At 55.6% G+C, this 12931-nt stretch overlaps 4 protein-coding genes across 4 annotated transcripts; 3 read left to right on the top strand and 1 right to left on the bottom strand.

The window, feature by feature from the left end:
- Positions 1-1843: 1843 nt before the first annotated feature.
- J7T54_008025 (ATP-dependent bile acid permease-like protein) lies at positions 1844-6898 on the top strand (the record flags this gene model as incomplete). Its single annotated transcript, XM_051502612.1, has 2 exons — positions 1844-1911; positions 1969-6898. The coding sequence occupies 2 exons, from the start codon at positions 1844-1846 to the stop codon at positions 6896-6898; spliced, it is 4998 nt and encodes a 1665-aa protein (XP_051365787.1).
- Positions 6899-7040: 142 nt separating this feature from the next.
- Positions 7041-8036, bottom strand: J7T54_008024 (uncharacterized protein; the record flags this gene model as incomplete). Its single annotated transcript, XM_051502611.1, has 1 exon — positions 7041-8036. The coding sequence occupies one exon, from the start codon at positions 8034-8036 to the stop codon at positions 7041-7043; it is 996 nt and encodes a 331-aa protein (XP_051365786.1).
- Positions 8037-8674: 638 nt separating this feature from the next.
- J7T54_008023 (uncharacterized protein) lies at positions 8675-9841 on the top strand (the record flags this gene model as incomplete). Its single annotated transcript, XM_051502610.1, has 1 exon — positions 8675-9841. The coding sequence occupies one exon, from the start codon at positions 8675-8677 to the stop codon at positions 9839-9841; it is 1167 nt and encodes a 388-aa protein (XP_051365785.1).
- Positions 9842-10288: 447 nt separating this feature from the next.
- J7T54_008022 (uncharacterized protein) lies at positions 10289-11372 on the top strand (the record flags this gene model as incomplete). Its single annotated transcript, XM_051502609.1, has 3 exons — positions 10289-10367; positions 10422-10838; positions 10894-11372. The coding sequence occupies 3 exons, from the start codon at positions 10289-10291 to the stop codon at positions 11370-11372; spliced, it is 975 nt and encodes a 324-aa protein (XP_051365784.1).
- Between the last annotated feature and the right edge of the window lie 1559 nt (positions 11373-12931).

Genomic DNA, 12931 nt, shown 5'->3' with positions numbered 1-12931 from the left:
TTTTTTCTCCCAGTAATATGCGACCTGATGGAGCCCGTGCATCCATTCTCCTGGGGTTGCACAATACCGCGGGGAAAACAGCGTGTCGAAAGATAGGCTTACGACGGCAAACCGGAGATAATAGTGCGCAGAAGTCCCTGGTGCGTGTTGAGGAGCGGTGAGTGAGTCAACGGCGACAGGATCCTACGAGATACCAGTCTCGGGGAGCTACTCAGCATTCCGTGATACTTGTAGGTACATGCTGTAAATTTGTGCTACACGGCGGAGGAAACGTGAATACAGAATGCTGCGTCTGCGTCTCGCGTTTCCGAGAGCTGAATGTTGAATCGAGTAAACGCTGTTGCGCATGATTAAGTGGTATTATAAATAAAGTCAATCCGTCGTCCCAACTGTCGAGCCGCGAGTTCCAGTCCATCGCTGGCCCTTGCTGGCCCTCGCTCGCTTACCTGCATGCTGCAACAGCAGGACCTGCATGTGCAGAGGGGGCCGCTAGACTAGTGAACATCCACCGGGACATGGAGCCGTTGACTATGCACGGTCCCTTTGATACGGTATCCTTTTGAGTATCGGCGAAGCGTCAGCCGGCAATGTGTCAACCAGCAATCTTTGAGGTGTAAGGCCGCAAGGGCAAGCCTGGGCAGGGCAGTACTAGCAGCAGTACCGAATTCAATTGGTGCCAGACGAGCCATTGAGTCTCGCCCGGCTCTACAGCTGCTGCCAATTCATGTAGTTCATGCGCAGTTCGACATGCTATCTGTTAATCACAATTCAAGTACAGCGAGAAGCGAGGCAACTTATTATCAGCATGTCCTACTCCTGACTCACTCTCACTGGCAATAGGCGACATATGTAGAGTCAGACAGCATAGCATAGCATCCAATCACAAGAGGAGTCTTATCCAAGTTGAGGCAGGAACTGCCTGACCAGCCATTCATTCCACCAGACTCAAGTGCGAAGTACCTCGGGTATGGGTGAGGCACTTTGTAACAGCATGATCAGATAAGATGCCCATATTCACATTGGTCTGGCGTACCGACCGCAAAGAACAGCCGTCAAGCTGCCGGTTCTGCCACGCTGAACGACTTGAAATATTAATCAGTCGCCCTCGTTTCGTTTCGCGTGTCCCACCAGGGCGGATGACGATGACTGGGGACTGGGAGGGAGAAATAAAAAAGGTGCAGTGCAAGTGGGTAACGTGTGGAGTCGAGTCCATCGAAGTCCGGTCACTTTTGCGCGTGAAAAGCGTGGTCCCGCATTCTCTGCAGATTATTTACCCTTGGCCAGCGTCACGCGGATCGCAGCCATCGACTTTTCCTTCGGTTATCTGAACTTGACTCCCTCGACCCCTTCCTGTCTTCCTTCCTGTATACCACTTGCAAACGGCTGCTGCGGTGTTGAAGCTCGTTCAGCGTGTCAATCTCTCGTGATCTGTGGTACGCAAGTACAACGGTAGTAGTACGCAGTGACAAGGACTGCCGAAGCGATCAGCCTGCTTCTCCAATTACGCGCTGATTGGGGACAAGCTACATTGCCTGACGTCTCGTCTCGAGTGCCCCTCCGTCACGTCGCCAGCCGTTCCGCGCCAGCGACGGGCAGGAAGGCGAAAGTACTCCCTTGCCCTTTCTTACCCTGGGAGAGCTAGCTCGCCTCATCAATTTCGTTCTTTCCCTGGCAATATTCTCGCCTCGATTTCTGTCCTCACGCACGAACCCTGTCTGCAGCTGCTGGGTGTCACGCGCATGCTCTTCTCGACAAGAGAGTGTATCTGCAAGTGGACGATCTGGATTCCGTCAGTGCGTCGTAACATCCGGGCACGCAAAGCCACAGACCAACCGCCTTCGCAATGGGCTTTGCGCAGTGCACCGGGCCTATATGGCTGGTCGACGACTTTACCGTCTGCTTCCAACAAGAGTTTGTCGTCCCCTTCGCCCCCGTACCGAAGCCGCGCCGTGGCTAATCGCATCTCAGCTATTTAAAGATCATCTTACCTTTACTGGTAGTCGCCCTGTCCTTCACGCACATTCTCTGGCGCAATGCCCAGTCCGTATACGGGCAGCGAAAGACGCAAGCCTACAGCCGCCTTGCCACTGACGAACACGCCGCACACGATCACACCGAACTACCACCTGACGAGGAGGCCGAGGTTGAGGAAGAGGAAGCTCTCGAGATCAACGCCGGTCGACTGTCGCTCACAAAAACTACAACCAAGGGTTCCATCATCAAGGAGGATACACCCACAGGACAATACCTCTGGCAATTGGTTGAAGAGCTGGGCGTGGTCGGTCTCGTTGCTACCAATGCCGTAGCACTCAGCAGCGGGACGTACACAACCTCGCATGGCCAACTCACGGCCATCGCTGGGCTGATTGTCTGGATTTACGCACTCATCCTGACCACCCTGCGCCTGCTTCTAGGGAACTCCAAGTGGTGCATCCCGCACCTATGGAACCACACTGCGACCATTTACGGCTTCAACTGGCTCTTCATGGTCTTCGTCTTCCGCTCTGTGCTCATTCGCCCGACCTCCAAAACGGCCCAGGTCCTTGTCATTGTCGAATTTGCGATTATCTCGCTTCTGTTTGGCATGGCGGTGTCCACCCGCAAAGGCAACAAGACAGTGGTGCTAGAGTGGGAGGATGGCATCGAGCCCTCCCGTGAGCCCCTGGCCAGTCTCTTCTCGGTGGCCACCTTTGGCTGGGTTGATTCTATCATCTACAAGGGCTGGAAACAGCCAATGGAGCTCGAGCACGTCTGGAATCTGCTGCCCAAAGACAAGGCTGCCGATGTCCTGGCCGACTATCGCCAGATGAAGAGGACCAGCTCGCTGGCCTTCCATCTCCTCAGGTACTTCAAGAGGGACCTGTTAGTCCAGTGTGGCATGGCCGTCATATCAGGCATCTTCACCTTCGCCCCGACTCTCCTCCTCAAAGCAATCTTGCGATACGTCGAGTCGTCTGACCGCGCACCCATCAACGTACTCTGGCTCTACGTTATTGGCCTGCCCGTGCTCGACATGGTCCGATCTTGGGGTGACGGAATGGCCTTGTGGATTGGTCGCAAGATTTGCATCCGCGTTCGTGCCATTATAGTGGGCGAGATCTATGCCAAGGCCCTCCGCCGCAAAGCCGCCTCTGGCAAGGAAAAGGTCCTCCTCCAAGTCAAGCCCGCTGCTAACGACGGCGGGGACGTCAAGGAGGGCACGGGCAGCAAACTCAAGCGCGCTCTCGGCCTCAAGAAAAAGAAGGAAAATAGCTCCAGCAGCGACACAGAATCAGGGTATGAGAGTCTCAATCAGTCCGTTGTCGCAGACGATGAGCAAGCAAATCTCGGCACCATTATCAACCTCATGTCTGTCGACAGCTTCAAAATCGCCGAGATTACGGCCTACTTGCACTTCTTGTGCGCCGCAGCTCCTACAATGCTCGTCGTCTCCATCGTCCTACTCTGGCAGGTCATGGGTCTCAGTGCTATCCCTGGTATTATTGTCATGGTCTTCCTCCTACCTATCAACTACTTCATTGGAAAGGGCTTCAGCACTACGTCGAAGAACATCCTTGCTGCCACCGACAAGCGCATCAACATCACGAACGAGGTACTCCAGAATATTCGGATCATCAAGTACTTCGCATGGGAAGAACGATTTGGTATGATCATCGATGAAAAGCGTCACGCTGAGCTCAAGGCCCTGCGTTCGAGATTCATGGTCTGGGCTACCGCAGTTGCCATCTGGAACTTCGTCCCTGTGCTCATCACCTTCTTCTCCTTCTTGGTCTACACCTTGATCGAGAAGAAGCCGCTGTACCCTTCCGTCGCCTTTACCGCCATCTCATTGTTCATGCTTCTGCGCATTCCCCTGGACCAGCTTGGTGATATGTTCGCCCACGTACAGGAGGCCAAGGTTTCTATCGACCGCGTTGATGAGTTTCTGAACGAGGATGAGACCGAAAAATACGAGCAGTTGGGCACCGACAACGTGGACGAAGATGGCGTCAGGCGCATCGGCTTCAGGGACGCCACCCTGATCTGGGGAGGCCGCAATACCGTGGCTGACGACGGTTCCCGCGCATTTCGTCTGCTCGAAATGAACGTCGACTTTCAGATTGGCAAGCTCAACATCATTGCTGGACCGACTGGTTCCGGCAAGACGTCTATGTTGATGGGTCTACTTGGTGAAATGACAATGGTCGAGGGGAGAGTGTTCTGTCCTGGCGGTCAAAGCCGTGAGGATGCTCGCGTTGATCCTGAAACCGGCCTCACAAACACAATCGCCTATGTTGCCCAAGCTGCCTGGTTGGTGAACGCCAACATCCGCAACAACATCCTCTTCGCGGCACCTTATGACGAACAGCGTTACAAGGACGTCATTGTTGCATGTGCCCTGGAGCGCGACCTGGAGATTCTCGACCATGGCGATGAAACAGTCGTTGGCGAGAAGGGTATCACGCTCTCTGGTGGTCAGAAGCAGCGTATCTCGCTCGCGCGTGCTCTCTACTCGAACTCTGCCCACCTGCTCCTGGACGACTGCCTCAGTGCTGTGGACTCCCATACCGCCAAGTGGATCTTCAGCAATTGCATTAAAGGACCTCTGATGGCTAACCGCACCTGCATCCTGGTGACACACAATGTGCAACTTTGTGTACCATCATCGGAATACGTCGTGGTGCTTGACAACGGTCGCGTCGCCGTCCAGGGATTGTCTGCCCAGGTCATTGCCTCTGGAAAACTAGGCGAGGAGATCAAGAAAGTCAACCCTGCTTCCACTGCGCCATCTCGTGTGCCCTCTCGGGTTCCCTCGAGCGTTGGCGACGAAGACGCCAACGGCGAGACGACCAATGGCGTGAATGGCATCCCGGATAAGAAGAAGAAGGCTCCGCCACCTCAGCAGGACGCCATGGGCGAAGGAAAGGTTACCGGTGCGGTCAAGTGGCCCGTGATGAAACTTTATCTCGCCTCCATGGGCTCCTGGTGGTTCTGGGCTGTCACCTTTGTCGTCTTCAACGCGCAACAGCTCGCGACCGTCGCTATCCAGGTGTGGGTTCGTGAGTGGTCAAATCAGTACGTGGTCGAGAAGGCTGCGGGTGTATCCTGGGTACAGGCATTGAGGAGTTCGTCTCCGAATGTCAAGGTAATGGACCTGACCTTGTACCATGCCGCCCCTCCTACCCAGGAACCACTGCTGCAAACCAACCTGTCGAACGTGAACGTTGCCTACTATCTGTTCGTACTCGCCATCATTGGGCTGGCGAGTGCTGGCACCGCGCTGATGCGGGATCTCTGGCTCTTCTTTGGTTCTCTGACTGCCTCCCGACGCATCCACGATATGCTTATCCGCTCTGTCGCGCGAGCGCAATTCCGCTTCTTCGACGTTACACCTCTCGGCCAGATCATCAACCGATTCAGCAAAGATCTAGAAGCCATTGACCAGGATGTTGCGCCGACCGCTGTTAGTGTAATGTCTTGCGCTCTGTCCCTCGTGGTCACCGTCATCCTGATCTCGGTCATCACACCTGGATTCCTGATTGCTGCCGCATTCATTGGCGTCTTGTTCTACCTCGTGTCAGTCTTCTACCTGCGTGCCTCGCGCGATCTCAAGCGGTTGGAGTCAGTACACCGCAGTCCCCTTTTCCAGCAGTTTGGCGAGACGCTCCATGGCATGACGACCATTCGTGCCTACGGTGAGGAGCGCCGCTTCATCCGCGACAACCTGAGCAAGATCAACACGCAAGCTCGGCCCTTCATCTACCTGTGGGCTTGCAACAGGTGGCTGGCCCTTCGTGCAGACCTTTTGGGCGACCTGGTGGCATTTTCTGCCGGTGTGTTCATCATTCTCAGCCTTGGGAAGGTCGACGCTGGTGCCGCCGGTATGTCCCTCAGCTACGCAATGAACTTTACGGAAAATCTACTGTGGCTTGTCCGCAATTACGCAATCAACGAGCAGAATATGAACTCGATGGAGCGTGTGAAGGAGTACCTCGATGTCGAGCAGGAGGCGGACGAGATTGTCGAAGACAACCGCCCTGATCCCAGTTGGCCGGCCAAGGGTGCTGTTGAGTTCAACAACTACTCGACCCGGTATCGCGCTGATCTGGAGCCCGTGCTCCACAACATTTCCCTCAAGATCAATCCTCAGGAGAAGGTCGGCATCGTCGGTCGTACAGGCGCTGGTAAGAGCTCTCTGACTCTAGCCATTTTCCGCGCGCTCGAGGCGGATTCCGGCACCATCACCATCGACGACGTGGACATAAGCAAAATCGGCCTTCGAGACCTTCGAGAGAATGTGACGATTGTGCCCCAGGACCCTACTCTTTTCCAGGGCACGCTCCGCACCAATCTTGATCCGTTTGAACAGTACACGGATGAAGAGGTGTTCGCCGCACTGAGGAGGGTCCAACTCATCGGCCCTGACGAGCCCTCGACCTCGCCGCCTACGCCGAGGGTCCCCGGGTCCGTCAACTCGGCAGCGCCATCGGTTGCGACCAACAAGAACATCTTCTTGGATCTTGCATCTCCCATTAGTGAGAGTGGGTCGAATCTGTCGCAAGGCCAGCGCCAGCTTACGTGCTTGGCTCGCGCCATGCTCAAGAACCCCACCGTACTGGTGATGGACGAGGCCACGGCCTCCATTGACTACGTGACGGATTCCAAGATCCAAGAGACGATCCGTGAGCTGACGGGCACCGTCATTACGATTGCGCATCGTCTGCAGACGATTGTCGACTATGACAAGGTGCTTGTCCTAGACAAGGGCGAGGTAGTTGAGTACGCTCACCCGTGGGAGCTCATTGACAACGAAAGGACTCTGTTCAGGAGCATGTGCGAGATGAGCGGCGACCTCGACACCCTGATGGAAGCGGCCAAGAGAAAGTGGGATTCAGGACGTCTGGTGGATGACAGTTAATATTAGACTTGGAACCGGTGTCACGGCGTGGAGGAAGGGGGCAAAAATGGAAAAGTCGAATTCCATGATAGAACGCGCGACATGGTCATGCAATCATCAATCACACTGGCCATCTGTCTAAGATCTTCCATACGTGACATGGTCACTTGTCCCACTTTTGAGCTTTGAGTATCTCGTGCGCCAGATGCCTGAACTCCTCGCCATACTCTATCGCATCCCGCCAATGCCTGGGCACGGCCTCCTCGCCGTCTCGTGCGCCCAGGAGACCACCCGCCACGGCCGCGTTTGTGTCCGTGTCCTTGCCTACGCAGACAATATCGCTAATAATGTCCTCCATGCTCCTCTTGTCCAGCACAGCAGCGATAGCCAGCGTCAGCGTCTCCAGGACATAGCCGCTGCAGCCCCCGGGGAAGGTGCCCTCAGGCCCCTGCTTGGCCAGCTCGGGCAGGGAGATCTCCCACCCCAGACGGAGAGCAGAGTACACGAGCCCCGTCTGCCCCTTCTCGAGCTCAATGGCCACCTTTTCGCCCTGGCGCACCGCCTCTTGAGGGCTCTCCCCCAGTATCAACGCCCTCACGATTATGTTGTACGCCGCGCAGGATATTCTGCACCTATCGTCGTCGTGCGTGATGGCGCTGATGCGCTTGCTCTCCGAGACCAGGATCTTCTTGTCACGCTGAAAAAGACCGGTCGGCAGGCAGCGCATGAGCGATCCGTTCCCCGCGCTGCCCTGGCCATCGCCAGACGAGGTCATGTCGCGGTTCTTCTTATACCGCTGGAGACTATCCTCCGTGGCCCCTCCGATGTCGACGGGTGTCGAGCCCGGCTTGCGTCCCGGCCAGTCGCCGACGTACCACGCGAGCATGTGCTCAGCGCTGGCCTTGACGACGCTATAGCCGTGCTTGGATGTCGTGCCGGTGAGGAGGCCATGGTAGGCGAGCAGGACGGCGCGGGTGAGGTCCGTGTCATCCGTGGCTGCGCCAGGCTTCCACTTGAAGACGCCGCCGCCGGAGAGGACGGTATTGGGTAAGGGATGGGGGATCGTGGCGTGTGGTTGGAACTCGTATGTGGAGCCCAGGGAGTCGGCTGCGTGCAACGCCATAAGGGCGCCCACGGTACGGGAGGTCACAGAGGGCATGGCGTTGCTGTTTGGCTTGTGTATACGGTGTTGAGGACTGTATTAGATGCAGCAAGGGCTCATTCTTAATATTACGTGTAAGATGAGGAGGAGGTGCGGAGCAGACGTTACATATAGTCAGCCTTATGGGTGAGACGAGGCTTTGATATGCAGACATTGTGGGGCTAGACTTGACCTCATGTTGTTACTTGTGTTCGATGCCGGCTTGCTGATATCACTTTGATGTCCCTCATTTTTGAGATCAAGTCAACCAGCGTTGACCCTAGCGAACCGTCTCGGTCAAATACATGTACATGCAGTTGTTGTCACTGGGCTACCCTAGAGCCTCTACGCCAAGCCACATCTCTCCAGCCGCGGGGCGTTAAGCGCAGTGGGGCGCCTCGTCGTGGTGGCGCCAGCCCAGCCCCCCGAAGGCCCAGACTCAAATGTCCAGTAGCAGTCCCGTAAACTCAACCAGGATCTGGGCACGCAGGTTGGCTGGCTGGCGCCGCTGCCTGGAGTTGGGAAAGGCACAGCCTGAGCCAACGTCGGAAAGGTTGACTGGTCGCCTCCTCGCGCACATTCATGCTTCCTTCTCATGTTTCATCTCCTCCTCTTTTCCAACCCTCATTGCCTCCTTGAGACCAAAGTCGCTGAAGATGGGCAAATTCGACACTCCGCCTGCGACTGAACCCAACGCCTCGTCCTCGATATCGTTGCATTCCCAGCCAGGCATCGCCCCGCCGCAGCCACGCTACTTCGACGACGATCCCTCCGAAATCCAGAACGATGACCTGCCCCCTCTCTACAGCGACCACGAGAACGACGCCGTCGCGACTGAGGATCCTCTCCTACCCGCTGGCACGCAGCCGTTGCAAGTTCAGCCGTTCAAAGTCAACAATGGCGTCGAGTACTACATCGACCGCCGCCTCGACGCCGATCCCGTGTTCCTAAAGGACCATATCGATCGACTCGCCATCATTCCTCCCAGACCACACGTGCACATTCGAGGCACTCACCACTCTTCTGCGCGCAAGGCAGACGGCAAGACAGAGAGGCGGGAGATTGTCGATTTCGACATTCACATCGAGCTCACGCACCTGCTGTACGAGGATATCCATTCGAGGACGCCGTTCTCGCACGAGACCGTCACAGCAGGCAACTTTGAAAAGGTGCGCCGAGGTACCATTTGCACAACGCGAGCCCCCGGGTTTGGTGGCTCCGGCGGTGCGGCTGAAGAGGGAACACCCGACGTCGCAGAGTGGTGCCGCCGGTACTGCACAGCCAAGAATGGCCTGAAGAGCTTCAGTCTCGAGCGTGCGGTCTCAGGTTGGGACTTTGACGCGCTGCAGACCAAGTTGGAGGGCCTCGTGCGTAGCACCAACTACCGCGGCAAGCTGGAGGTCAGCTTCCCCGTCCAGAACGGCAAGGTCGAGATCTACAACGAGTGTCGCACCAACCGCTGGCGTCTGACAAAGTGGATCGAGATGATCTTTGTCCTGACGCTCATGTTCATCTTCTCTTGGCCATGGTTGTACTTCCGCACCGCCAAGTGGGAGGTTGTCACCGCACAGTGGCGTTTCAGCGTAACGGATGCGCAGGGTCGAAGGCGATACGCCACCGTGAGTGAGGACCGGTGGTACAACATGTGGGCGCGGCCCATCTCGAGGGCTGTCCTGGGCCGCAGGCAGGGGACTTTGGATCAAGGAGACTTGAACCGGGAAGATGCCCCCCGCGAAGAGGGCTTCGCCGGGGTGGTGCAGGCTGGAGTGGACGCTATGGGTGTTGTGAATAGGTCCTTTGGATGGGGTGGCAATGATTCGTAGCCTTTTGTACCATTCTGATTGCGATTCTTCCTATCGATCCTTGTCTGCGTCGAGAATTGTAAATCATCGATTTCGTTTCCTGCACTGTGTCGCTAGCCATCACTTCTCTGAACGTGATTACACAATAGGAGACATGTGCACGTCTTATTACATACACATCAAGAGAGCACCCTCCCGACATACTCTCGGCCGAGATGGCATCATTCGCCAATTTCGGCATGCGTCATGTCGCTAGGGCTGACTGATGAGTAGATCTAATTCATCTAATTTCGCGTTGGACCCTGAATTATGTCTGCAATGATCGCAATCAAATACTGCCCCGCCACTCCACATCCACATGCCGCCACTATTGCGACTTCTCAACTTGTCCCACCACCAATCACCAGCTTGACCTCGACATCATTCAACCATACATACCAGACTGGGAGGACATCCGCCATGCCACAGATGGACATATCCAACCCGCGGAGGGCTCTTGCGCTCTCGCTCTCGTCGCAGGCTCATCACCTGTCTCGCGTCATCAAGGGTGCTCATCTCATGCATCCAGACCGTTCTCAACTACTGGCTGACTCGTAGGCAGACCTCACGGGCGATGCGCCCTCGCCTGTCACAGACTCGCTAGCAGGCGTGACCCATGATCTTGTACTCTCAACGCCGTACTACAAGACCACGCTGCCCATATGGCTCGACACACCAACAGCACCGGCAGACTGGTCCGCCTCATTTCTATCAGACGAGGCGAGAGAGGTTCTGGATGTCTTGGGCGGCGTCATTGTCGTCTTTTCACTGCATGAGGACAAGCAAGAAACAAGAAGTCTGCTTCACGAAGTGGGCAAAGTGGTCAAGGAGGGCCTCGGGGGGTGGGAATGGGATGGTGTAGGTGTCGCCGTTGGTATTGGCAACGGTGACGCCGATGCATGGGACGAACTATGCGCTGCGGGCGGCCTGGAATTCGTGCAGCTGACAGGCAACGACCAGGGCCGCAATGAGTTTGGAGGTTTGTACAGAGCTATTCGTGCCATGGAAAGACATTTTGCTAACTCACCTGCCAGAGAAAATGGGCATTGCGCGTGTCAAGGAAGCTCTCGAAGCGAACGATTGGGCATCGTTAGACGACCATGACGCGCCGGCGGACTTTGGCGAGTTTGAGGATCCAGACGAGAATGGTGATCAGAAAGACTTGGACCCCGAGAGCATGGGCTTCGGGTTCGATCGTGCCGACTTTGAGGGCCTCCGCAAGTCAATATGGACTTCGGGGCAAGTACAGGACGAAGAGACACAGCCAGTCGGTGGATTGCGCGAGGGTGCGCAAGCTGCCGACGCCGCCAGCATCCCCGTCTCCAGTCGCGCCGAGCCTCCGACAACAGAGAACAACCAGCAGGGGTCTGGCTTGGTGGACGAGGATCTTGAAAAGGTCGAGAAGATGATGCGCAAGCTGCAGGCTGCTCGCGAAGCAGGCGAAGGGATGAGCGAAGCGCAGAGGAAGAGGATGGCGGCACGGGCTGTGGAAGAGGTAATGCGGGAGATGTGACGTTTAGCATGGCATTGGTGATCACTAGTCTAGAGACTATCCAGCTTATTGTGGAAAGATCTTCGGCGGCACATATTTTGGGCGGCAAGGGATGCTGACCACGCTGCCGAGTACGGTATGTCTCGGTTTGTGTAAAGAAGCAGACACTACTTCCTACCACTGCTGAGTGGAGCTGGCTGGACAGGACCTTGTCCTTCACATGCCGAAGCCGCCTTTTGCAAATTCCAGAGACTGGGATACAGACACATTTCGAGGCACAAAGCTATCAGATTGGAGGTGGTATCGTGGCACGCACGTCCTGAGCCCAACGACGGTTTATTATCGACTCACATCTTCCAACATCAAAAACATTAATAATACGGATTTGGAGTGGTTTATCAGAAGATCGTTCAATGTGTGGGGGTTGCTGTTGTGTGATGTGGTCCAGCTGAGATATGTAATATCCAAAACGATGATCGAAAGGCTTTCATGAATATATGAGTCCAAATACCTAGCACAAAATTCCACCGAATAAAACAACGACTACATTGATGCCCTTCGTATTATCTTAGCAAACTCAACGCAATCACAGTCGGCATCCTGTCCTAATCCAAACATCAACATTGGCTCTCGGGTAAGCTAATGCCCCTTGACAACGTCGGTCCCCGCGCGACCCTCCAGGTCGCTAGCGTGTTGTCTCAACGTCATCAAGGACTAGTAGTTGAGATCCACATCTCAGAAGTCAGGGATCAGGGCGCGCTGTCCTCATCACATCACCCAAGGACTATAGTGAGGTTCCGTAGTGACCCAAAACACCACACTTTTTCAATGAAATCAATTGTCGAAGCCTACTGTAGCGGTCACACGCTTGTCCCGTGCGAACAATTCACACCAGGCTTATCAGCCGCCAGCGCCGCGGGAGTTTTCCAATGGAACGCCATCCGCGCGCTAACATCGCTGTGTTGACTGCTGCCTACGCAACTCTTCCAACATGACGGAACATTGATAGATGCATGAAGAGAACCCGCGACGGTTTCCTGACGAGCCACATTCATCATGTGTGACGATATCGGATGCAAAATACCCGAGTCCGCATGGTCCAAGATGTATCTAGGCATTGTATCATCCTGAATAGCCTCTGATACGATGCCAGGCCAACAAATTTGAACAATTGCGGCGCAGAAGTGTGTGTTTGGAGCGAATGATTCGTACTCTTTGGTAGGGATAATTATTTCGTATCTGTCTCACAGTGTATCCGTGGCTTTGGGAATCTTGGCTCGGGCGGCGGCAATTGTCATCACGAGCACACGGCTTGCGACATGCAGCTTGGGAGAAGCCCGATGATACACAGCACATGGGTGCTGGTTGGAACGACGTTGTTCGTCGTGCGCCTGCCGTGGACCGCCAAGCCTGCAGAGGTCCAGAAAAAACCCGCAGAGCACAGGATCCGGATCAGGGGCTGCAGTGAGGGTCATTGGAGGGGGCGGGGCTCTCACACTGTGCTGCTTCCGCGAACTTGCGTACATTCGCCGATGGACGTCGTCGTCCGGGCCGGGCCAGTAATCAATTAAGATGTGTGT

This window comes from Emericellopsis cladophorae (genome assembly GCF_022114955.1).
Source record: "Emericellopsis cladophorae strain MUM 19.33 chromosome Unknown NODE_3_length_1261782_cov_116_963312, whole genome shotgun sequence".
Taxonomy (NCBI): Eukaryota; Fungi; Ascomycota; class Sordariomycetes; order Hypocreales; family Bionectriaceae; genus Emericellopsis; species Emericellopsis cladophorae.
This window is presented reverse-complemented; position numbering and strand designations above follow the sequence as displayed.